We start from the raw sequence: 27012 nt of genomic DNA on the forward strand, positions 1-27012 counted from the left end.
GTTAAGTCAAAGCTTTTTATGCCTGACTCCTCAATAAACACTCCTAAATGTATTTCCTTATTGGGTATTGTTTCCTCCTAAGCGGATTTTGTTCTTCATAAAATAGAGTTGGCTTTGGAGTTCTCACTTAATGATGCAAGCTTTCTTTCTTTTTTACAGACCTCTTTTTAACGTTTCAGTTCTTAACTATTTTATCTGAGATTCTGTGTATAAAAAAAGATATGAAGGCCCATCCAGTTCAATGGATTCTATTTTTCACAGCTCCAAGTATAACTGGAAACGACACAGTGCAGATAATAATAAAAAAAAGACTAAAATATTTTCTAAGCAAGGAGCTATACACATGACTGATTACCTATTACTTTTTAAAGCAGACAACATAGAGTACCACAGATATCTTTGGACAAGATGGACGCAGTCCAAACTAAAAAAAAACTAACATAGTGCATTAATGTAAGGATCTCTTATGTATTTAGGCACTGTATAAAGTGCGTAAATGGGGATGTAAAATAATGACTGTGTCAAGGTGCTTGAATTCAAGAATCTAAAACAACACATTACATTATATAGGCTTAAATACCAAATGTTGTACACTACAACGACCAAATTGTTTTCACAAACCTTGTAATTTAATCCTGCATTGGACTTGCAGGAAAATGACAGGAATGGAAATCAGCTTAGTTTAAAACCAGCAAAATGTTGCTCTGGAACAAAAGGCTTAACCTACAACAGGAACTTTCGCCTACACCTGAACAAGGGGGCTCACTTCACTCTTATTAAACTCAATTATGCTTGAGCCTCCAGTGCTACAATCATATTACTATACTTTTACTACACAGTTAATAGCACAGTCTATCTCTTTTCCCAATCACAACTCCATCCTAGCAATCAACATCTAAGACACTACCTGTAAGAACTGTATATGGACAATAAAGTGATCTTATCTCTTATTTTACCTAGAACAAATCAACCCACTCCTTTCAGAATAGAGGGTAGAGTAACAAAGGTAATAAAATAAAGGCACAGAACTCATTTACTTAATATATACAATATTAAACAACAAATTATCAAAGAATATTTCTACCACTCACAGCCTTCGCTTTATGTAAACTTTTATGTTCAACTTGGTTTCGATACTTGTATTTAGGGAAGCTAATTCTACGGGTTGCAAGAGTAGTTAAGAAATGTTTAAAAAAATGTTTGTTGTAAAAAAGCTTTCAATCTTGTTAAAAAACAGTTGGAGTTTCTGACAAGCCCATCATACTGCAATGCTGAGATGAACAAAAGCACATTTTTAATAAATCACTTTTCCCTTGTGCCTTCATATTGATCCTCTGTATATAATCACTCATTGGAGCAATGTATTCTCCATAACCTTCCAAGCGCAATCAATCCAGGCTGGTTCAGGAAACAGGATTTGAACTCCACAGCAGGACAGGCAGCTGAATATTTTAGGAGATGCAAGCAATACAATATGTTGAAATCATAACCATTTAGGTCCCCTGTTAGTGTACTACCCTTCCAACTACACAAATGTCTCCCAACTGAGAAATCCTGACTGTACAACCGTTTGCATAACATAGTATTTTAATTTATCAGGACACAAATTTTCTGCATTTCATTTATCTCTGATTCTGATCAGATCCTTCTAATGGACCGGACATTGTTTAACAGATAGGGAACGTTAAGTGATTCATGAGTTAGTTGTACAAGGTAAACTACATTTTATCTTAAGTTAACACAATACAAGCAACATTTCAAACTAAAGAGGCAACATTATGCTAAGAAAGAAACAGTAAAGATTAAGTAGCCAATTGCTTTTGTTCTTTTATAAATCAAACACATGATTTATAAGTATTAGAAAATGTGTTGTTTTAAAACCTCAGCTGTATGTGTTGCAATGAGATGAAACAGCTGGATATCTGTGCTGCTGATGTACAGATAACAAATATAAAAACAGCAGGTCCACAGGTTTAAGATGATTGTAAAGGGGTCCTACCTTGGTCTCATGCCCCATCATGTACTCAAACAACACCTTCCTTAGGTACTCGAACTCTGTAGGCTCTGAGAAAGCGTCGCTGCTGAGGTTTCCATCTGCAAGTCACAGATAATGAAAATCTAACAATCAGGACTGTGAAATCCGCTTACCAGTGAAACCAATGTGCCATACATAGAGAACAGTAGGTTGCAGACAAGCACCTCTGACCCAATCAACTCCTGAGTGTTGTGATAGAGCACAGGAATCCCAGAAAAAACAAAATGTAACTGAATTCACAAAAGCTAGTTTTAACATTCCACATTCTTGAGAGAACAAAGTTTTCTTTTTAAATTTCTGAGAGTATACTTGCCCTGGAGAACAAAATATTGTGTTCTCTTGTCTGATCTAAATTAAATTTGTTCAATTACAAAAACTATATGTGGTAGTGTTAATAGTTTGGGGTTACAGGCAGTGTATAGAATTTATACATTGTTCTTGGAAGCCATACTTTATTCAGTTTTTTAAGTTAATAGTCTGAAGTCTAGCACTTTCATGTGGAAGGGTATTAAATGTATTTAGCAATATTTCAGGAGCAGTAATATGAACAACAGTTTAGTCTGTAGAAAAACTGCACAAGTCAACAATGAACTGTTTTGGTAAATAAGAAAACTTAAAACATCACAATCATATACCAAACACTGATTTCTGCTTTAACTGCAATACAGTGATTGCGTAGTTACCAACAATAGACTAAACTAATTGCATTTCTGTTTAGTGGAGAACAGTCCAAGTTATCCCACTGTTGAAGAATGCTCCCCACTCACTCCCCCTTCAGTCACCCATTTCCCAGCAGTCATATACTGTAATGTGTCATATACAGCCCCTGCCAGGCATTCAGAATCAGCTCTGTAATTGAAACCAGGACAGGCAGCCCAGTTCTCAAGCAGCCATTTGCAAATTGTCTGCAATCTGCACATGAGCCATTCCTTTTTGGTAAACACAAGCAGTAACTCACTAAGCACATCTCTTAATACACTGGGAGCAACTGAGCACTGAGACTAAGTCTATAGCGGCAGAGGTGTTTTCTCAAAATAAAAAATGTTAACAAAATGAATGAGTGATCCAGTCCTTATGTTACGATTATAAGCAGTAAAGTTTCGAATTGAACCTAGATGGTACCTGTATGCTGTCCAAAAAGTAAATTTACCAGTTATCATTTGCCAGCAAGTTTTCAGAATTAACCTCACTGAAAACACCTTGAAACATGTCACAGCATCTCTGCTATGCCCAAATTGTGATTTCTGTAAATCAGGCTTTTACCTCCCATTACATTTTTTTAAACCCCAAATGGTCCTGTGACATAAAATATTTACTAAAAACAACAATGAATGAGAATAATATATTTTAAATTTCCCTAAAAAATATGATGTGCAAAAGATTTAATTGTTTTTCCATGTACTGCTTTACAAGCAAGTAAACATTTCAATCTACACCTTAAACCCGGGAATCCTGAGAGAAGGCAAGAGACAGTTTGTGAGAAGTGCTGAGTTTCTATTATTAGGCAGTTGTACCAGGGATCTATTGTGAGAGGATAATGTGTTCAGTAAGGAACTAGAGTGTGACTCTGGATTTTTATACATAGCTAAAGAAACAACTGTCACATGTGAATTTAGCAATATATTGCTATATATATAGGAAATAAAATAAACCTTTACTGCTGGTATTCTAACTACCTAATTTCTTGGCAGATTACAAGATTACAGTAAGATTTTATAAGATTACAAGATAGCTTTCCTGCTAAGCACCATTCATTTTCACAAAATGGTCTTGAAAACAAGATTTTGCAAAAGGAACACTCGACTGAAACACAATGCAGCTCACACACTCTCTTAATTAGGTGCCCCTTCATTGAAAGTGCTGCAGAAATAGTGGGATAAGTGATGTGCTCTTTCCCTCTGTTGCTAGAAACACACCACTCAAAACAAAGTCACACCTTCTCACACACGACCATCAAGCTGTGTGAAAACTTTCTATGTCATGTCCTTTTGTCCCCAGCTATGAAGTCATCAGGACTATTATCCCAAATGCAACAGAAAATCGTTTTAAAGGATGTCCACTACTGAGAGCAGATAAAAACAACACTGCTATGAAAACAGGCCTTTGATCAGTAGGTGTGGAGGAAAGAACGTCAATAAATCCAAGACTTTAATCTTCTCCCCTGCTTTCTTCATCCTCCCCCAAGAAGCCAGTGTAATATGAGAGAGGCAGAGAGCCCTCACCTTTCTTGCCCTGCAGTACACTCTCTCAAAAAATTTTAAATTCATGTAAATGGTTAACATTAAAAAAGGAAAAATAAACTCCTACACTAGAGCAGTTAAAGCCTTATAAAAATACTATGTTGCTAAAAAGGTACCTGGGCAATTTAAATGGTCTGAAAAAGTAAAATAAGTCAAAGTAATTGTAAGCATATTACATATTGTAAGCATTTTAGCTTTTATTTAGCCCACAATGTACAGTAATTAATGAGTGTTTGTGCTTACAGTTCAAGTTTTAAAGTATAACATTAGAGAAAAAAGGTAAAAAACAAACAGAAACAAGCCTACACTATTCCCTTTCATAGTCCTGTTCATATTCACACAATGGCCAGACATTTCAGAGTTCAGACTTGGAGAAAGAAGGCTACCAGGACAGAAGGTAAAACTTAGCAATGAAGAGCTTCAGCCAGAAACAGAAAAAAGTTCTTGTAACTACTATACAGATCCAATGCCTTGTCATTGTCATTCTACAATTCTCAAATGCTTTTGGAACTGCATTTTTGAAAATGGAAAGCAAGGTGAATTTTAAACTTAACATGATGTTTGAGAAACTTGTCCTGTCTGACAATAGCTCATTAGAAATATAATATACATGCAAATATCCCTATATATGTAAGGATATTTTTACATATATAGGGATATAGTTTTGTTTGTTGTTTTTCTTGGAAAAGTATTCTGCTTGCACAGGTTTAAATGTGCTGGTTCAATGATGAGACTGTCCGGAGTCTGTGACTGCAAAAACCATTAACATGAAAGACGTTTCAGTTTAGTCCAAGTATGTTCATGTGGGAATGCCTATTACTGCATCAACAGGGAGGGTAACACAGCGAGGTTAGAATGCAGCACGACCTTTCCTGCCTTCATTTCCCCTTAATCTGAAGGCTACAGATTTTATACTTTCTCCTACAGCACATGTGTAAAACAGAAAGGTTGATGAGTGATGAGTGTAATTTAGATCTCCTGGCTAATTTCCGTCTTGCTGATTAAATATACTTACAGATACAGGCAAGCTACTGAACCCTATAGGACTGTACTGAAACACTGGTAATCCATTGAGTCGTGCTGAACATAGTGGAGTCTGCTGTCAAACAGCAAATAAATCATAAAAGGATCCCTCTCTCCAAATGTAGAAAGCTTTGTAGTATATTTATTATTAGATGCTGAAGAATGTCCGACATTTTTAATTTAATTAAGTTAAGAGTCATACAAAGCAAGCAATTGAAAGTTTGCATTGGTAGTTTCAAGGTAAAAAAATGTTTTTAATCAACACAATCAGAACCAAAACTTTCTGCACCATTACACACCAAAAAAACAGCCCAGATGAAGAGATTAAAGCTTACCTCTATATGGTGTCCCTAAATGAGTCACAACTGAGTTCTTATGCAAACATCTTAGCTTATCTTCAAGAGAATGGATCTACAAACAAAAAAAAACAATTCAGTAAAATTGTGCAATCGCATAAATACATTGTCATTGTCTTTTCCTCAATTACGCTCCTTTGCTGTTGATGGCATGGAGCCTAAAGGATTACAGTTGGCTAAAAAATTAAATTCACTAGGATCAAGGAATGTGTTAAAAGAATGAGGGTAAACAGCTGTGTTTTTCAAGACATTCGATTCTAACAGTAAAAAATAAGTAAGGAATATTTTATTATTGCAGGATGAGATACCTGATAGTGCATTTAAGCTCTCAGATATTTTTTTCATTTTAAGATAGGTGACTCTAAATGAAAATTATTTTGCATTAGTATGAATATATTATACAAACAGAAAACAACTCATCCAGTGGGGTAAGACAGCATTAAAATATCCTCACCGTTTCCTGGAACTCCTGTTCCTTTAGCTTAGCCTCACTCAGAAGTGTGGTCTTGTGTGCAAGCTGCGTCTGGTGGAAGACACATCGGAGCCCTCAGCCCTCAGAATAAACCTGCAGAACCTCTGACCCTAGGCCTGAAGCCTAGAGTAATCAAAGCATCCTTTCCAAGTCTCCACTAACTACATGCCTGCTCTGTTAATGATATAAAAAACTAAATCTAATCAAATTACAAATCACAACTAATAAATTAAAGATTCATACAGCAAAGAATGGATTATACAGTATATATACTTGTATGCTAAATGTGTATAGTGCCATTGTAGTAGAAGAGGAATAAAGTGCAGATCTTGTTCCCACTATATTCCCCAAACACTTGTGGTGTCTGAACAGCTGAATTCAGTCATCTTAACAGTCCAGCAACATTGACTGGTCAGGTGACAGACCAAAAGTTATTACAATGAAATAAGGAAAGTCTTAAATAAACTCACCTGTAGCTCTTTCACAGTACCCTACAAAACAAAAAAAAGTATTAATACATTACTGTATATTTAATCACATTTAAACAAATGTTATCTTCACTTTACTTTATTCCCTCTAAAACATCATGACAGTGGGGGCAATCATTTTGACCCAATGTCCCAACAACTAAGATAAACTGATAAACAGGAATACAGATATAAATCAACAACGATTTGGATGTTAAATGAGTCAGATTATGTCAAATAAAAGAGAGGGCTAATTTAAAACCAAACTAAATAGCACACTGAAGAGTGAAAAAGAACTGCAAAGGTATTACCACATGATAAGAAAGTGACACGATCACATTTCTGTTTAAAACAAAAACATTTCTACAATCTGTTGTAAACCTAAAGAAATGTTCCGGAGGGGGGAAATATCTGTATACTCCTCCAGACTCTTTTCAGTGCTGAATTCTGAGTTGTTGCTAAGGCAAGTTGCGTGATTGTCAGCCAATAAGAATTTGCTCTTTATATGTCTAAAATACATGCGTAAAGTAGATAATTGATTCTGATTGGTCAGTTTCCTCCCAGCTGGCAGGTGAAACTACACAATCTGCCACTCTTGCCCATTATCCACTCAGCACATTTCAAAATCATCACTCAAATCTAGTGTTAAAGTAGCATATAAGGCAAAGATAAACACTTACTCCATATAGAATGGGATTTATGTTTTTAGAGAGGTGGAACAAACCGTAATTTCTTTTTACTGTCCACTTTAAAATGATCTTAATGCATTCCGTTTATGACAACCATTTTCATTTTTCATCATTTTTGCTGGTTAAGCAAAAGTAAATGCCATATTTCTCACAAAAAAAGAAAGAAAGTGACTAACACCCAAGTTTAAAATGTGAAAGTCAAGAACAAATGCAATATTTTAGAATGGATACACATGGCACTTTCATTGAAAAACCTTAAGTAAGCATCCTATTTGGAATGCTGACAGTATGTAGAAAAGAAAGGCAGAAACTGTCAAACATTTCTGCTTGACTGGACAGTGCATTACCATAAAGAGATTAATTTTGAAAGCCAAACTATTCCTTTTAAACTCACACTTAAACACAGTGTGTTTAGATAAAAAACAGGCAGCTTTGAGAGTGTGCAGACTCACGAGTATTTACAAAGGAGCTGAAAGTACTACATCAAGCTTGCTTCTCCCTTTAAAACAAGTTGAAAATCTTCCCTAACAAAGAGGTACTTAAAGTTTGCAGGCTTTCTAAAACTGAGGTGCTGCTGCAGTTAATGACATGGTTACTCAATAGCAACCCCTCCTCAAAAAACATCTAGACTAGGAAAATTATTTTTTGCCAGTAAATCAGACATTTACTGCACAATTCCATCTGACTCCCCAAAAACAATTTAGACTTAAAAAAGGACTGGGCCTCCAGGCTTGAATGAAATGACAGACCTAAATTTCTTCAGTTTTTTAACAAGGCTCTGAAAACTGAACCTCTTGGCCCACGTGATACATTGTTACACAGTTCTGTCCTGAGGTATTAGCTCCTTTGCCTTGCCAGGACTCACAAAGACTACAAAGGAAGAGTGCAATTTCAGTGATCAACCTAAGAGAATAGAATCTTGTTTTGGATATGCAGTTAATGAGGAATACACCTCTCCACTGGTAGACCCTGAACCTCTATATGAAGGTTTAGCCACTGAGGCGTTACAACTGGAGCAGCTCAGGGGGGGGACAGGTCAGTTACAATTTCTCATTCTCTCCCATGTGCAGGTACAGTGTTCACAGTTATGACCCAAGATGGGGGGGAAAAGAAGTATTGCAAATCAGAATTGGATGGGTTTATAATAAACAATACTTAGTGACTCTCAATACTGGTCTCACTATTATGGAGGGATCTGGAAGGAAACCAAGGCTTATGCAGCCTTAGGTTTAAGAGTAATGCCCATTTGTACAATGGTGTGTATAGCACCTGTTGGCTGTTCCGGTTCTTCTCTTCATTCAGTGTCTGCTCCCGTTCAGCCCGCAACTCCTCCAGCTCCTTCTGGATCTCATTCACTCGCGCAGTCATCTCTTCCTCACGACTCTAAAGAGACCAAGAGAAGACCATTATTTTTCTGTTACAATGATGAAAAACTGTGTTTTCATAGCAGCTCCAATTTTGTAAAGGACCTTAAATAATTAGTCACATTTAAAAAAGCAGAATACTTCCTAAAGCTGACAAAAGTAAATACACATCAGTTCCTTTCTAGTTTAGACAAGTGTATTTGGTTCATGGTTGACTTAAGTTTACTTTTAATTGTCAGCTGATAGAAGAAAAAAAGCAGGAATAATGCTGTAAAAATTTAAATTTGCAATCAGTCACCATAGCAGTCCAAAACAACCTCACCCATTGGGCTCACAGTAAAAGACACACAGAGCCAATACTAAAATTTTAGACCAAAGAGAAAATGCAAAGTTTTCCAAAACAAAAAGGGCTGAACAATGGGTTCAGTTACACTACTGTGTTTACAAAAGAAAGACCTAATGATATCTCTTTTGCCTTTAATGAATCCAGTAAACTTAACTTCTTTCTTAACATGACATACTGTACAGTATTTAATGTATTTTTTCAAAGCTTTCAAACTCTGAAGGAAGACTGTGTTCAGGGCACAAATCATAGATTTCCTTAGATACAGTAAGTTCACAAAGATACTTTTTTTAACTGGCAGTAGACTTTTCATAAAGAAAAAAAGAGTTTAGAATTACAACGTCAAACTTTTTGAGACAAGGAATAAGTGTATGTGAAATAATAAGTGAATCCCTAGTTTGCCTAGCAAAATTAAAGGGGTATTTAGAATTAGGTGGATAAATAATTGATCAAACGTTAACAAGGATTGAGTTTGGGCAGCCCTGTCCTATATAATGGTCAGAAACATAGTGGGTTTGATGTTCACCTTACAGGTTACTGGAAATACAAAATGGTTGATGCTTGTCAGCCTAGAGAGGGGGGGTCTAAACCATTTCTAAATGTTTGCGGCTCTACTCATCCACTATCAGCTAGACAGTTTAGAAATGGAAAATATTCATAAGGCAACAGTGACTCTACCCAGGACCATTCATCCTACCAGCATCTTCCCAAGACCAACCTGGAAAATGATCCAGGAAGTCCCAGTAAAGTCAAGAATAACATCTAAGATTCGTAAGGTCTCTCCTCTTGAGGTTATTGTCAGTGTTCATGGCTCAACCATTGGGAAAACACTTAATGGGAGTGATTTCCATAGGAATATATCCTTAACAAAATAATTCCACATCACAACAATCATATTTATATTGTAATTACAACACCAAAATATATGCAAAAGGAAGTCATAAACAATATTATTTGCAACTTCAAGTGCAGATATACCTGACTCCTGTTTAGGACATTACAGGCCTGAAAGAGAAATCATGAGGTACTAATGAAGGATCAGAGCCACATGTTGTTAAAAATACTTTAGATGTTAGAAGCTATACATTTTCAGGAAAACATTTCATAACAGACAGAAAAGGATAAAGGATTTTATTATTTTTTTCACTGAAATATCTTGAGAATTGTAAAAACTAAAAAAAACATTAAATGGCTGTTAAGAATATTTATCCTTTCAATGTTTTGCTTCATTCTACAAAGGGAAAAGGGAATATACACTTTTTGTGGCTACTGTCAGAGACATTAAGAAGCAAAAGAAATTTGAAACATTGATTTTGAGAAAGCAGATCTTTAGTCATAAATCTACAATCACAACTGCAACGACTTATTTGACAGCGATCTCAAAAGTCAGATGGAATTGGAATTACCTAAAGGAATCCTACTGCCTTTAGTCCTCTGAAATAATTTCCACTACATGCAGTTCCAAACGCATTTGTAGGCTAAAACACCCAGGATTGAAATTCATCATTGGATTGAAATGTATTTCACACCTACATTGTGAACTTCCTTCTTTATATCTTTATAACAGGCTGCATCAAATCACATATGGTGATAATATGTAAAAAAAACTTTAATACTTAAATGCATTGGATTTTGATTGTTGCTTGATTACTTTTACACTTGCATGCACAATTACAAAGAATGTGCATCACTGATATGCCTTGAAAGCTAGAAATCCCTGGTACTTGGCCTTTAAGATTTACTGACTGATATACTTATGTGAAAGGTATCAGAGGTACAGACTCTAAAGTTTTTACAACTTCACAATGTCTGGAAGAGGTACTGTACCTGAAGGATCTCTTCATATCTCTGGACTGTTCTGTTAATGTCATCCTCCTTCTGTGCAATCTTCTTGTACAGCTGATTGGCCTCCTCACGGTGAGTTTCCAGTAGCTCAGCCTCAACTTCCTGGGCCTTGCCTGGAGAATAAAAGTAAGGAAACTATGAACACAAACATTCATCCCAGCAGGACTGAGAAACACCCTCACTGGGAAACAATTCCACACAATCCATGTCACATTTTTCCTGTTTGAAAATCATGTTTACAGAATAAATAAAACAGGGTTAAATATGGCTTATGCATCATAATGGTCTTTTTAAATTGTTTCATGAAACCAGCATTTCCTTTTAAATATCCAAACAGCTATTTTTACTATGACAAAGATACATTTTTAATTTTAGAAATTAAATCATAAACCTGAATAAAAATAACCCTAAAATTGAAAAGACACATTTGAAAGCAAATTCCATAAAGTTTTCCAGATGTCTTTGTACCCTGAATTTAGTTGATGCTTTTGGCTAATCCATTGATGGTAACCTCTGGCCTGGCAAATTGACAAAGGTTTTCCATTTTCCATTCCATTTTCGTCATATTACTGCAATGGTTATTTACATTTTTCAAATCTTTAAACCAAAGATGAATTAAAGGACACCTACAAAATCCAGTGGAACTGTAGATTTATGTCTTGAAATTTCAAGTTTAACCAATCAGTTTAACACTATTCTTGGAGGCATACGAGAGAGAAATGTGTGCAAGTACCAGCACTTAGTGGAAAAGTGCAATCTGATGGGGGTGGAAAGTCAATTGCCTGCCAGTGGAACTTGGAACGAAGGGTTTCCCAGGACTTCCATTATAAAGGGTGCTGAAAATGTTGGGCATAAAATGCCAGGATTGAAAAATAATTTGCCAGGCAGGGGGAAAAGAGGCAGAGAAGGCGTTACAATAGCTGTGTCAGAAGATGGAGTAGCAGTGGTTTAGCCACCTGGCACAGGCAGCACTGAAACACCTGGTAAAGAGGGGGCTTGCTTTAAAATAAAGCCAGGAACAGCAAAGGCCATCAGCTCTAGGTATGTAAATTAGGGTCCATTTGAAAATGTAACCGTTGTGACTTTTTTTTTTAGTTAAATATAAAAATTAACTGGTACATATCTTTGTTAGCTCAGGTACACATCCAGGTCAAGTCTAATCCATTTTGAGCTATCCACATGAAGTAGGTAGCAGAGAAAGGATATGTACTGATTAATGGTGATAAGGTGAGAAAAAGCTGTAAGGTGATAAAAAATATTTCTCACCTTATCACCATTAAGAAGGCTCCAGTTGAGGGTTAGTGAATGCTAAACAGTTTCAGTCTGCAATATTTGCAGGATAAAAGAAGAGTTGCCGAGACAGCAGGACGGAAAGACATTAATTGCTCTGTAGTTCTCCTAACTCATGGGAGAAGCTGTTGGCAACTGGAAGGAAATCTGGGCCATAAAAATCCCACATACTTATTCTGTTGAGTAACTGGATGTTTTAATTGGTTGATATGGTATGGTAAAAAAAAGTGGGATCACGGTATATAGTTGCCACACTTGACAACAAAAGGCAAGAATTACAAATCTTTGAAGTCTCCATCTTACTGATTGCCTCTTTTACAGCATTTTCCATCTCCTGTTCTTTCTTGGCCATCTGCGTGTTGAACTCCCTCATTAATTGCTTCAAGCCCGAGTTGTGCTTCATCTCCAAGTCCTCCAGTTCCAACCTGTTGGCAGAGATGACCGGAGATTTTAACAAAACCAGGCTTAAACTCTTTACTGATGTAAATAATAAATAGGCAAGGCGAGCACTTCATTTTAAAAGTAAATCTGATGAGCTGTACCTCTTTCTTCACCCAATCAGCCATTTACAGAGATTTGCTATATCTCTTTTTTACTGAAAGGGGTACCAGTGTCTCACCTTGTAGCAAACCACACAGAATCAGTTTGCTGTAAATTACCAAATTGGCAGCACATCTGTACATTATACTAATTTCATACAGTTTAGAAAGTGATCTGGCTAAGATATAGAAATAATCAAAGTGACAGAAGAAAACTGGATTACAGATTTTTGGAAAATGACCTACAAAATCAATTTTAATTGATCGATTAGGATAGATTAACGCAGGTAACTTACTTGAGCTTCTTTTCACTTTCTTCAGCCATTTCTTTTTTCACGTACTCCAGCTCCTGCACATGCTCCTTCCGCAAAGAACGGATGTCTTTCTGCAGTCTGGCAACGTCTTTACGCAGTTTCTGCTTCTCGTTCTCTGCTTCCATTAGCTTCCTCTCCAGTTCCTTCTGTTCTGCCCTCTCGTCTGACACAACACCATCAGGGTCAGACCTGCTGTTCCCATCTGACACTTCTTCACAGGTTTTGAGAACAGATTCCCTCTCATCCAGTCGGTTTTTAAGGTCCTTCAGCTTTTGTTCATATTCTTCAGATAAGGCATCCTTTTTACATTTAAAGTCTGACTGCTCCTTGGCCAAGCAATTCTCCAGCTCTTTGACTTTTTGCTGTAGCACATTCTCTGATACCTCTCTTTCTTGCATGTTTCTCTTCAGCTCCTCCAAGCTGCTTTCCAGTTCTGTAATTTTTCCTTCCTTGACTTGCAATTGCCTTTGAAGGTCTGACTCCATACTGTCCTTCCGCTGTTGGACCAAGACAGCATACATTTCATTCTGCTTCAGCAATTCTACTTTAAGATTGTCGATTTCGGCTTGATGTTGTAATTTATCTTCTTCTGATCTCTTAAGCTTGTTTAGAACCTCTTCATGCTTCTTAGATATTTCGTCTTGAATAGAACCCCTTTCCTTATCACTCTCCTGAATTTTCTGAATAACGGCGTCTCGATCAGCCAATTCTTTCTGAAGATCACAGAGCTTTTCCTCATATGTTTCTTCCAAACTCTGCAAGGACTTCTCTTTCTCAAGCTTGTCTTCATCTCTCACCTTTTGCACATGCTTTTCCATTTCATCATTTCCACTACTTAAGGCAGCTTCAAGAGATTTAACTTTTTCCTGAAGTGTTTTTATACTTTCTTCTCTATCTTCAACTTTCCATTTAAATTCATCCAGCTGGGTTTCCAAGGTTTTTATAGCTTGCTCCTTCTCTTCCACCTGTAAGGTCAACTGCTTCCTCACTAAGCCAATTTTTTGCTCAGCTTTCTTCTTCAGCTCTGCTAGTCTACCCATGCTCTCTGTTAACCTTTCTTCTGCTGACTTCAGTTCCTCCTCTTTGCTCTTCAGAATTTCTGCTTTCAAACTTTCAAAATTTTCCTTTTGATGCTGAAGCTCTTGCTTTAATGTTTCTGTTTCCTTCATGAGAGCTTGCAGTTTCTCTTCAGTCTCCTGCACCAAGCTGACTTTTTCTGAGGACAGCACCTGTGCCTGTTGTAACTGTATAACTATCTCTTTTTGTTCCCTATCCTTGACTTGGCACTGTTCTTGCATATCAGTGATTAACTGGTTATATTCCTCTGTCTTTTTGACCAGAAGATCCTCCAGCTCTTTAATCCTGCAAGTGGAGCTCTGTAAGGCTGCAGTTAACTCACCAACCTTTTGCTCCTTTTCACTTAAAGCCTGGCCCATCTCAGATTTGCTAATGGACTGATTATTAACACAGTCTGTTAACCTTTCTAACTTTTCATCTTTGTCAGCTATTTGCTTTTCCATGTCTTCCACTTTGCTCTGTAGTGACTTGACAGTACTGTTGTTCTGAGTGAGCTTGGATTCTGTTTTCTTCTTCCAGTCTGAAAGCTTACTCTTCAACTGCTCTGCCTGGTCCAGGGCTAAGGATTTCTCCTTGTTAACAGTCTCTAAACTCTCTGATAAATCTTTCATTTGGTTTACTAGTACCTGACGTTCCTCTTTGTGCTGCTCATTGAGTAACGATATGGCTTCTTCCTTGGCTGCTAGACTGTTTGCTAGCTTGGTCTTCAAGTCACTTACCATGTTCTCCAAACTGGTGATATGACCTTCTTTTTCTTCAATAATTTCTGAAACTGCAACACTGGCCTCCATACTTGCAGTTAAGTCATTTTTTAGCTGTTCAATGCAAAGTTCTTTCTCTGAAAGGATTTGCACATTACAGTTCCTATCTTTCTCTAAAGATTCCTTCTCAGTAGTTAAGGCTTTTATATGGTCTTCTTTGTCCTGCAACTGAAGCATCATCTGCATCAGTCTACTATCTAAGCTATTCTTTTCCTCTGCCATCTGCTGAAGCCGTTCTGCCAACGTATGGGTTCTATCACTCTTAGACAGAATTACATTTCTGAGTTGTGCAATTTGTTTCTGGCTGCAGGCAACTCTATCACATAGCACACTGAATCTGCTATTCAATGTGTTACAGAGATCATTGGTGTTATCTTCCAGCTTCATTCGAACTTCATTACATGAAAGAACCAACTGCTTGTTGATCATATTGAGCTGATTTCTTAACTCTACTTCTTTTGACTGCATTTCTAGGACCTTCTCCTCAAGTCTCTTCTGGATGTCCTCACCTTTACTGCTTGCAGCTTCAAGAACATGCAGTTTGTTTTGGGCCTCCTCCAGCTCTTTTGTAAGAACTAGAAGCCTGTTTTTGCTATCCTCTTCAGCTATACAAAACTGGTCTTGAAAGGAATTTCTCTCATTTAAAGCTTGATTCAGGTTTTTTTCCATTGCCTCAACTTGCTCCTTCAACATTGCTTCCCCCTGTGATAAATTTTCTACCCTCACAGCTGCCTCCTTCAGTTCTGCCTGCAGTTTCTGCACAGTAGTCTCTCTCATGGCCAGCTCTTCCCTTAGGTCTTTAATTTCTTGGAGAACCTGCTCCTTCTCGTCTCTAGTGGCTTCTAGCTGTTGTTTAATTTCAGCAAGCTCCTGTACTTTCTCCTGTAACTCTGCCTCATGCTTTTCCTGTATCTCTTCCTCCTGCTGACCCAGCCTTTTCTGCCAGCTATGAGTCAACTCCTCCAGCTCCTTCTTGTGGGCCTTGCACAAACTCTCTAGTTGCTCTTTCTGGGTGGCTTCCAGTTGAGAGACAGCATCATTGATGCCAGCTGAACTGGCATGAACCATTTCCAGGATTTTTTCATTACACTGCTTGTCCTTTTGGGCAAGGTCTTCCTCCTTCTTTGCCAGATCCACTCTCAGTTTTTTCTCCTGCTCAGAGAGTGTCTTCTTGAACTTCTCCTGCATCTCCTTTGCCTTTTGTTTTATTTTTTCCATCTTTGCTTCTTGTGCTTTAAGTTTGCTTTCAAACTCTTTCTTTGTGGCCTCTATTTTCTGCACTGCTGCAGCTTGCTCCTCTTCTAACTTTTTATTTAAATGTGTTACCTGTTGGCGATGCAGATCCAATGTTTGTGCATAAGACTGCTCCTGTTCAGACAGTTCTTTCTTAACCTTCTCCAGCTGGCACTGTAGTTCTGTTACCTGCGCTGAACACTCCTCTTGAAGAGTCTGCACTTTCTGGTCTGATGCTTTCTCCTTATCCTCTAGCTGTTGCCCTAGCTGTTTCACCTGACCTTTCAAACTCTCTAGTTCAGGGGTGACTTGACATAGTTTAACACTGGCCTCTGTCAAATGTTCCCTTTCTGATTCTGCTCTTTTAAGACTTTCTCTTAGTTCTTCTAACTCTCCAGAAAATGTCTTCTGTGCTTGCTCTAGTGCTTCTTCCAGCTCTCTGCTATGTAAAAGGCTCAGCTCCTCAAATTTAGTTCTTGCTTCTTGCTGAGCCTTGACTGCCTCCTCCTTCAGATTGTTCTCCCTTATCTGTATTTCTTCAATTATTTTCTCTTTTTCTTCCAAGACCATTTTGAGCTTATTGAGTTCTTCCTTCAGAGTCTTCTCTACTCCTCCCAAAGACTGCTCATGCTGTGATCTAATGCCTTCCACCTCGTTCTCGTACCTGGATTTCTCCTGTTGGAGTTTAACTTCGTACTCCTGTCTGACAGAGTTAGTGGCATCTTTTAGCTGCTCTTCCAAAAGCTTTCGTGCTTTCAGAACCTCTGACAGCTCCGAAGAGAGAGCCTCCAGCTCCGTCTGTTTTACGTCAAGCTTCTCCAAGGTTTTTAAATTCATGTCTTCAATGTGTGCATGGAACTGAGACTCCCTCTCTTTCAGGACAGTATCTAACTCTTGTCGATGTTTTTCCTTAAGTTCTTCCAGGGCAGTTTGGTGTTGCTGCTTCATGCTCTCCATTTGTTCTGCCCGAATGCTCTCCTGATCCCGTCTTAGGCTTTCTAACTGCTCTTTAAGTTTCATAGCCAATCCAGTCATTTCGGCCTCATGCTTCTCCGCAGATTTATGTTCAATCTGCAACAACTGCTCATCCAAATGTTTTGCCCCATCCTGTGAAAACTTTGCCAGAGAGCTTTCCAATTCCAGAACTCTCTGTAAACAGAAAAATCAGAGAAAACCCACAGAAATTAGCAGTAGAAGCATATGCCTAAGACAGTCCCCTCCAAAGTAATATATTCTTTAGGAGGCTCTCCAACATAAATAAGGCTACAGTATAATGGTTATCTTTTAAAGAAGTCAGAAGTTTAAATCTGTATTTGGAACCTTTCATAGTGCATATTTTAATTAACTAAAATGATTTTGTTTTAAAATAAAGGTGAAAGTTTTAACCTTTGCACATTAATTATATTCCCACAGTTAAGTCTCCAAAAAGCTTTATCTGGACAATGGTCAATAGTAGGATCAGCTACGTATTTAAAAGACAGGTGGAATTTGTGCTCAGAAACAGAAATAAATCGTCAGGATTTTCCAGATTAGGTCAACAAATACATATTCCTCCCCAACTTTGCCCTGCACTTACAGTCCTGCTACTCTCCAGCTCCTGTTCCATCTGCTGCACTCTGTTCTGGGCCTCTGCTTGCACTGCCTTCTTCTGAAGTTCCACCTCCTCCAGTGCCAACGCAGCCTGTTGCTCCTTCTCCTGCATCATCTGGGAATACTCCCCTTGGCATCGCTCCTGATCACAGGAGACAACAACAGTGAAAAGCAAGTGACACATCAGAAATGTATCCTAGTCTCTGCTCTGAGCTTGTCTACTATTTTTGGTGCAGGCTGTTAAAAATACAATTAAAAACCTTCCACAAAAAATGCCTAAAAGCATTTTAACACATGTATGTTACACTGTACTGTGATGTAGAAAATATTTTGTGAATATTTGACTACTTTTTTGTTGTAATTATATATAATTAATCATTGTGTAAATATAATTAATAAAAATAAGACATACGTATTATTTATAATATAATTTGAGAATGTCATGTTCATAAGTCAGAGGCACAGTGTTTCATGAAAATACTATAAACTATTTACTATTTACAAAATAGTAGCTGCTTTCGCCTCATCAATGTTTTGGTGCTTCATTCTGAATCCCAGTAACAGCAATATTGCGCTACACTGACACATTCAAACTTTGTTTTTTTATAATGTAAATTGGAACTTGAACATATTACCATGTACTTTGTAGTTTCATTGTGGTTTGAAATGTGCTCATCACTGCCAATTCGTTATAACCCTCAAATATAAAAATAGCATTGCAGTTCTGCTTTAAGCTGGAATTTAGGGTTAACTGATTTATTTTAAATATTGATTTTGAGAGAATTCGGATGTCATGAAGACCTGTTTGGGCAAACAAAAGCTAAACTCAAATGTAACTTTAATTTTGAGCATTCTAATGTGGTTATTGTGCAGAGATTCTTATAGACTTAACATCCTTTATCAACACAAAAGTTAAAGGTTCAGCAACAATCTTAATACCTAATACTAAGTATCAATTTGCTAGATATAAAAGAATTAGACAAACTAACAATTGATTTTCTGGAAGCTAAAAGATTCAGTCACAATATGATAGCCTTTAATAGCTGGCTCCTCCTTAGAGGAAGCACAAAACAGGCAAGGCTGGAAACACGTTATATTGTGGTTTCTAATTATAAACAAAAATAAACTGTTAAAGTTCCATAAATAAAACAAATGATTAAGAACAAAAAACAACCAAAATCTGAAATTAATCTTTCCCTTCACCTATCCTTGTGATTTCCTGATGTCAAATACAGGGTTTCTTAACAAAAGGGGCTATGTAGAAATATACAACACAAAATGACTGAGCTATAAAATTACACAAGTACAGTACCACAGCTAGGCTGATCTGCTCCTCAATCTGAGCCTCGCGAACCTGCAGAATCTCTTTTAGATGTTGGTCTTTGCTGGCTAGGGCTTCTGCGTGCTGTTTCTCAACCTCTGCTTTCCAATCCTCAGAAGATTTCTGCAGCATATGCCATTACACAAGAATAGGACACCTTTGTTACAGAGAATGGTTCCCACTTTCCAGAAGGTACAGCTAAGATCAGATGAAACTCAGCATAATGTCTATTTGATTTTCTTGAGTTTTGTACAATGCCCACAATTGACATACAACTGGTCACAAGCATCTTCAATCAAATTTAGGACTTTTAAAAAGATTATTTCACAAATTAACAGACACCAAAAAAACCTTAACCTTAAAAAAGCAATAGCTTCATCAAAGAATACAGTTTACTAATGTAACATTAAATTAGAGACATTAAACTTGAACCAGTTTCAATAGTTAATAAAGAAAACTGCAATTTATCATGCAAATTAAATACATTTTAAATACACAGCCATTGATGGCTATGTATCAATGAGGAATGTTCTTTCATAGCAAACAAAAGTTAACCTCAGATGGAAAAGATGATTCTCAAACAGAAAAGATGGTTCCTTTAATGTGTAAATTTAGACAAATCTAATACATTATCCCAAAGGAAATTCTCTGGGAAATGTATTAGAAACAGATTATTCTTCTGGACAATAAACTTGAAACTACACATGCTTTTATATGGCAACAAACCACAACTAGAACTGAATGTCTGATGGAAAAGAAGTTTACAAACTGAGTAAATGGGCTCAATTTTTTAAAATTCAGTATCAGAATTCTACAATGTTCATATTTTGAAATTTGAGAATATTATATTTATAAGTCGGAAGCACGGTGGCACAGTGGTTAGCATTGTTTCCTCACAATGCCTGGGTTTCCTCTGGGTGCATTTATGTCCTCCCACAGCCCAAATACGGGTAGGTTAATTGGCTTCTGGGGAAATGGGCCCTGGTGTGAGTGTGTTTCTGTGTGCCCTGCTATGCAATGGTGTCCCATCCAGAGCGTAACCTGCCTTCCGCTTGTTGCTTGCCAGGATAGGCTCGGACTCCGTGGATAAAGCAGCTAGAACATGGATGGATGATCATAAGTGTCCAGTATAGTGGCACAGTGGTTAGTTTTGTAGGTTCACAGGGGCCCTGGGTTCAATTCTGGACAATTCCAGAGTGCTAACTGCGTGGAGTTTGTTTGTTCTCCCTTTGTTTGCCTGGGTTTTGCCAGGTGCTCTGGTTTCCTCCCACAGTCCAAATACTGGAAAGTTAACTGGCTTCTGGAATAAAATGGCCTTGGTGTGAGTGTGTGTATGTCTGTGTGGACCCTGCGATGGACTGACATCCCGTCCAGGGTGTATTCCTACCTTATACCCTGCTTGCCAGGTTAGGCTCCAGCTCCCCAGGCAAATCTTAACTGGATAAAGCGGTTAGAAAATGGATGAATGGCTGTTCATGAGTTTGCTTATTTTGCCATTTGAAAATCAGCTTGGTTTTAGTTAATAACACTAAAGCTATAACCTAAAACAATTCTTCTGTAAGTATACAATCTTGTTACTTCATACTCCTTTAATATGGGAGGTTGGGGAGTCAATGTTGTAACAGTTTGTTTCTAAATGAAGCAAAACCATTTGATAGAAATGAAAAACGTATTTAAATAGCTAATAATATAATTTAGATGAAAGATGTTAGGCACTGTTAACATTTAAGCTTCTGCGATGACTTATGAGGAAATCCCAGACTGACTGAAGCAATGTGATGTGCCTGTACATTTATTTCATTTTTAGTAAAAACAGCTGTTATAGGTTAGAAATATGGGGGCCTCTCTTCCGCTCAGTAGGGTTTTAGTTGAATATGTTACACGAAGATATTTTGGAAATACAGGAGAAGGAAGCTTTGTACTCCATAAATAACCTACAGCTCATTTTTGTCTCCTGGCAGCTCCGCCTGATCCATGAACCTTCAGAATTGAAAAAGATTTGCTGCTATGCTATTTGGTTACCAGAAGGATAAGGTTAAGATGATTAGAGGGTCACTTTTGAAATAAATATATGGATAAGTCATCAGGTTTTCGTATCTAATGAGCACATAACATCTACTCTTCTGTGCAGTTTATTTTTTCAATAATCTCCTACAGTGAAAATTGTGTCAGACTTCCCTGATCTCATGTGGTGAGACCTCCGGATGTTAACGGATTTCAGCAAAGTGCAGAAGGGACAGCACCATACAAGTACACTCCTGTTCAAACAACCTCTTATAACCTGTTCATACTTGTCGACTTGAATCAAGGTTGTCTGCCAACAAAGTGGGCTCAGGGATTACCTTCATGATGCTGACCACCTCCTGCTTCACTTTGGTGAGCTCCTGCTGTAGACTCTTTCGTTCGTCTTCGCTGGCCTTTTCCACAGCCTTGATCTGCTCTTCCATGTGGGCCTGGAGCTGTCGTCTGGCCTCCTCAGCTTTCTGTGCATTGCTCAGAGCCCTCTCCAGCTCCTCAAAGGCTAGGAGACAACATTACAATGTCATTCACTGTAACACATGGATAGAAACAACAGCAAATTTTTCTGTTTGTGTGTTGTCTTTTTAAATACATATGGACCTATGTTCTTGTAACACCAATGGGATGGATACAGGTGAAAAAATAAGGATGGAATAAATGTACAGCAACACTTATACTCTTGCAAACGCACTTCTCATGCAAATTACTTTTTGCAGAACACACAAATAACAAATGCAGAACAAGTGCTACCACTGTTGATTAGCAAAGAATAAAATCTTGCAGCTTTGGACTTTTCTGTACAGAATCCCTAAGCTATAAAAAGAAATAAAAAATGCACATCACTGTAAAATTTGCTTTGTTTCTGATTGTATTTAGGTTGTTCTCATAAATATAGGTAATATATTTTGATGAAGTTAATAGGAATTACAGAATGTCTTAAGACTCAGCACACAGGAATTATAATTCCGGAGACAAATACAGCAGAAAAAAAGTTGTAACACTACAAAGAGAGCAACTACACAAGGTTGATAAGCCTTAACTTCAATATCCAAATGGGAAAAAAAACTTCAGCTTGCACTGCACACTAGAACCTAGGAATTCACTATCTTTTGCAGTACATTCTGAAGTCATTGTAGCAGAAGGAAGAACTGCAGGAAAAAGCATTATGAAACTAATCTACAGCTACAGTAGTTATAATTTGTAGTAAGTAAATTTATATAATTTTTAAAATGTATAAGCTTTTGCTAATTAGCATTTTGCTCGCCTGACCTGAACTCCTATGGGTTCTGCCAATACAGAGCTCCTGTTTGTGCCCAGATAAAATCTCTGCAATGCCAAAGGGCTTTTTTCTCCTCCATGCTTCTATCTATTCCAATGTCCTTTTATACGCTTTAAAAAAAGTCATGTTATGAATCATGGGCCCTTAGTTTGGTAAATCCTTATGTGAAAGATGACATTTACTGTAGATCAGATATATTTGAGACTTAGAGGTCTGTGATATGGACCTAACCTAAATATTGGTATAATGCAAGCAAAAACACTCATATGTACTGTAATGTGAAAAATTATAGATACTGCAAGTTTATTCTCAGGTCTTCATATCCAAAAAATATTTCATTAATTGTAGGTTTACTAATATATATCAAATGCACCTTTTACACAGCTCAGTGAACAGCACTTACATATATTTACTGTATATGAGTGATCACCTGAATGAACCTTCACTTTTTGTCTAGTGGAAACTGGCAAGGATTCTTTGGGTTTTTATCCAGGAAAACAACAATATTATGTTGCAAGGAAATTACAGTCCCAGACATTGTTGAGAATGTAAGACAGTTGCAAAAATATCATTTTCAGAAAAGGTCTATATAGCTCATTTCTCTTGTTAAAAGTCAATCTGCTGTTTAAGTTTTCAAGTTATCTCTCAGGTTTACTTTGTCCACACCCCATTGGGCCTGTTGGCAACTGCCAGCTGCTGTCCAGTAGACATGCAGGTTCCCACTTAACACAGCCCCCATGGGTTATAAACACTGGAGACAAATGACTGCACAGGACATTTACTTCAAACTAGACAAGTCGTTTAACACTGACAACTGAAATGTAAACACTTTGGCAAACAGGTTTCTTGTTGAGGACTGAAGCTTTGGAAAGAGGGACCATGGTGACAATTAGTGACAATGCTGTCATTTTGTGAACTGAGCCTAGATCTTAAACTAATTCTCAGCAGTGGGAAGGCCTCTTAAACAAGTCTATCACAAGAAATTGACTTTTCGCTCACAGTAACAACATGAAAAAAGACTACATGCTGCCATTCTCTGGTCTTTTGTAGATCCATCACTATATAAATTATAGCTACATTGTCTCTACAAAAACATGGTCCATGTATAAGGTTGCACATTCATGGAAAAATAAAGCAGTTTTCACCTGAACATGCATTACTTATGAAAAAGGGATTGACAAACATCCATGACAAAGATTTTTTCTCTGCAGTTCTCTTTAGAACCAAAAATCCCATATCCTGTATCAAACAGGGCATTACATACTGGTGTAGTGTTGCTTGCCTGAGATGACAACATTTAAATGTTGCTCTTTAACAAGTAAGGTTTGGACTATTTTTGCTTTGACTGTACAAGACCAGAGTCTGAGTTTTATGCTGCATGAAAGACCACTAGATTCTACATAAATATAATAGTGATAATATAAGAATAGATTACTAGATTATCTTATATGTATAGTACTATACTATAGCACGATGTAAATCATATTAGATTTTCTCTTTGCCCCAGTTTCTTTAAAAAAGAACCTTTAAAGGTTAGACAAATTACTGAAAAGACTACTTCGGAAATTGCAGTGCAGTTTGTTTCTACACATGATTGTTTACAGAGCAGATGTTTTAACTGCATATATCAGTGACTAGGAAAAACACATTCTAATGTTTGCAAAGTGCATGCAGGACAAGTATAACCATGAATCAGCACAAGCACAAGTTACAGGGCACAGAGAGTCAGCACTAGCAAAATGGATGGAGAGGGGCTGAAAGCACACAGAAGAGATAATGGGTAACAGTCATACACACTGCAGGCTGCTCAGCGGAAAATACGATGGATCTCAGGCAATCTCACCCTTCTGTCAGAGAGCTTCAAACTCCAAAGCCATAACAAGAATTAAGAGGGCTTTTGGACCCCCTAATACTGGAGCAATTTTTATAAGATACTAAGTACAGTATGCCAAAGAAGTAATCATTCCATTTTTAAAACATCAAGATGTATTGCAATATTGAAAAATGGAGGCCATTTTATGAAATAGAGTCATATTTTAATGAAAAATTCTTCTTAAAACAAGGAAGTACTGCTACATCGTAACGCCTACACAAAAACAATACTGGGTAATCATCCACATATAAGGGGCTTTTTAAAACCAAACGTGTGACAAATTAAGGAGTAGCTTCAGGTTTGTAATACAGTCTTCATAGGGACAGCATCCCAGGGATTATAATCTCATTATATTCTCTTTTCCTATTTGCAGCACATTTATTTAGTGATGTTATTAGTCTAATGCATATCCATATCATCCACAAAAAAAAAATAGGCTTGATTGCCCTTTTCACAAACAAATATTTTGAAAACAGACTTTCTTCCCCATGTCAATATCAGACGTCTTTATATAATAAGAAAATATTACCTACATTGTAAGGCACCAAAGCAAAATCAAAACAGATTGCTTTTCCTGTGGTCTGGGCCATTTTTGAAGAGATTTAAAACAGTTATTTTTTCTTCCTGTAAAATCATCCAGAGACATGCTTTGGAACAATCCTGACTTGAAACAAAGTCTGATTTTGATCAAGAAACTGAGAAGTGAAGTTCATTTTATCTCAGAAAAAGAGGAAGTGTAAACTGCAACTGAAAGTCGGTTAGTAAGTAATTTTATATATTTAAAATATATTCCAACTGCAAACATTTTATTTGCAGTGACACCCCTCACTTCTTTGGCCTTTACCCCAGGCAATCAGTGGTTATTCCATTTTACACTGAACTGCTTAACCCAATGGAAGTTAAGAATAAAAACCCATTCATAAAGCTGGTCTTCAGCAACCTGCAAAATACACTGCTTGTTTTCAAAGGCTGATTAGATTGGCTTTAATGATGCAGGTGTCTGCTTATGGATGTTCCATAGCTAAATCATTAAATGTAGTTACTGTACTATGTATGCATACAGTATATGCATGGTTACACAAAGGAACAATGCTCTTTTCACAAAAGAAGCCAAATCTAGACCATCAAACCCTCAAAAACTTAACTGCACCTCCACAATTATGTTTTTACAGTACACCTACACTATAAGAGACATCAGAAGACATTGGCCTACATTTTTTAATTATATAAACCCACTCCCCTGATTACATAAGGGTTTGGTTCCTCACGATTCGTTACATGAATCTTACGCAAGTTAAAAGCGACCTTTTCTAAGTCGTTATGTGAATATATGCAGAGAATTACCATTCATAATATCGCAGTGATCTTCCTTTATTTGTGAGTGAGGAAGGAGAGACAGGAGAGCTGAACTGCAGGCTCACCAGTGTTTGTTGAGCTTTAATGGTTATCAAGTGTGTGTGCTGATCACTTTATAATTCTAATATCTAAACACCAAATACAGAATGCACTTAAAAATATACAGTACAGATAATACTTCAGAATGACCTTTTAGCAAATTTATTTATTTGTGAAAAAACTGTATATGTCATTACCTACAGTGTTCAGTGTGAATTAAACATAGGACAAAATACACAGTAAATAGTAAAAACAGTAAACATAGGGAATTTTCAGTGAAAAAGCAAAAGATAATGTGCAGAAATTACCATACAGTATGTGTACAAAAACTGAAATCTAAAACAGAGCCCTGGTGGAAACTGCACTAGAAAATTTTATTATGGAACCCATAGATGTTTTTAGGTCTGAGTCTTGCATAAGGTAGGGAGAGGGTGTACACACAGACATAAAACGTAGCTAATTATCATGCTTAGACCAAACTTTGTTCTGATAATCTTTAACTGAGATAGGAAGAGCTGTAAAAAAATTTAAACAGCACAGCCTAATCATGCAAACAGGGGTATTTTAATGTTCTAGATAATGAATGTAAATATACAATAGTATACTGTAAACATGCAAAAATGCTAGGCAATAGAAGTAGCTAGTTCATTTGCCTATCAAAAAACATAATTTGAGTAGAAACGCATAAAAGGAAGGAGTCTCCTAGCATTAACACAAAGTTTCTGAATTATGGTCTGGACAACACTGTCTGCTTCTGTAAAATCACAGTACAGATCAAAGATTACTCTGACATTAAACTGTTCACCAGCAGCTCAGCGCAAGACAGGAGCAAGAAACATCGTGGGAGTAAACCTACCCTAACAGACACAGTACAAACACTCCCAGGCCAGTACCACACTGCCTTTTGTAAAGAAAAAAGTCACAGCCCTACCAGAGAAAGCCTTCACATCATTTATTCAAATCAATTTCATCACTGCAAATTAGAGTGAAATATATGTTTTGTAGAACATTTTGAAGAGAAGGCAAAGTATCCAAATTCTCTTCCCTTGATTTACAATGCTATATTATACCTACAATACTCTAGACTAATTCCGGTTTCTTCTGTACATAAAGTTTGCAGTGTTGATGAAGACATACAGAGTGATTTAACAACCACAAAAAGAGTGTCAAAATTTTAAAACTGTTTTAATTCAGATTAAATATAATTTAATCACCATTTCCAAATGGCAAAAGTACAATAATTTCAGCAATTTACCTTAGCTAAATATAGTAACCATTGCCTGAGAATCAAAGTATTTCCATTTGGAGAGCCCAAAGCATTTCCCTTTTGGTGCAGAAATAAAAAGTTGCCCTTACCCCAGTCCTGTTCATACAAGGCTTGGGAAAGGCACCATGATTCACTTATTGGCATGCGTGGATGCATAAAAATAAAATGGAGTGTAAGAGTCGAAAAAACTCAATGGCTTTGAAACACACATCTATACTAA

General features: G+C 37.1%; 1 protein-coding gene across 7 annotated transcripts in view; it reads right to left on the reverse strand.

Annotated features, from left to right (window-relative positions):
• golga4 (golgin A4) overlaps positions 1-27012 on the reverse strand; it is an 81414-nt gene that overhangs the window by 8680 nt on the left and 45722 nt on the right. For 5 of the 7 annotated variants that reach the window (XR_015925727.1, XM_088601486.1, XM_088601484.1 and 2 more), the window contains 11 exons: positions 21302-21480; positions 18951-19082; positions 17625-17780; positions 12960-17197; positions 12428-12549; positions 10817-10947; positions 8552-8665; positions 6597-6617; positions 6109-6177; positions 5634-5709; positions 2000-2094 (listed from right to left, as the gene is read on the reverse strand). Coding sequence is in view for 6 of the 7 variants with exons in the window: in XM_088601486.1 (XP_088457612.1) it covers positions 2000-2094; positions 5634-5709; positions 6109-6177; positions 6597-6617; positions 8552-8665; positions 10817-10947; positions 12428-12549; positions 12960-17197; positions 17625-17780; positions 18951-19082; positions 21302-21480 (5333 nt within the window). In the remaining variant the exon portion in view is untranslated. The remainder of the gene's footprint in view (positions 1-1999; positions 2095-5633; positions 5710-6108; positions 6178-6596; positions 6618-8551; positions 8666-10816; positions 10948-12427; positions 12550-12959; positions 17198-17624; positions 17781-18950; positions 19083-21301; positions 21481-27012) is intronic. The other 2 variants (XM_088601483.1, XM_088601485.1) reach the window with 2 other exon arrangements.

This window comes from Lepisosteus platostomus, chromosome 12 (genome assembly GCF_059453375.1).
Source record: "Lepisosteus platostomus isolate fLepPlt1 chromosome 12, fLepPlt1.hap1, whole genome shotgun sequence".
Taxonomy (NCBI): domain Eukaryota; kingdom Metazoa; phylum Chordata; class Actinopteri; order Semionotiformes; family Lepisosteidae; genus Lepisosteus; species Lepisosteus platostomus.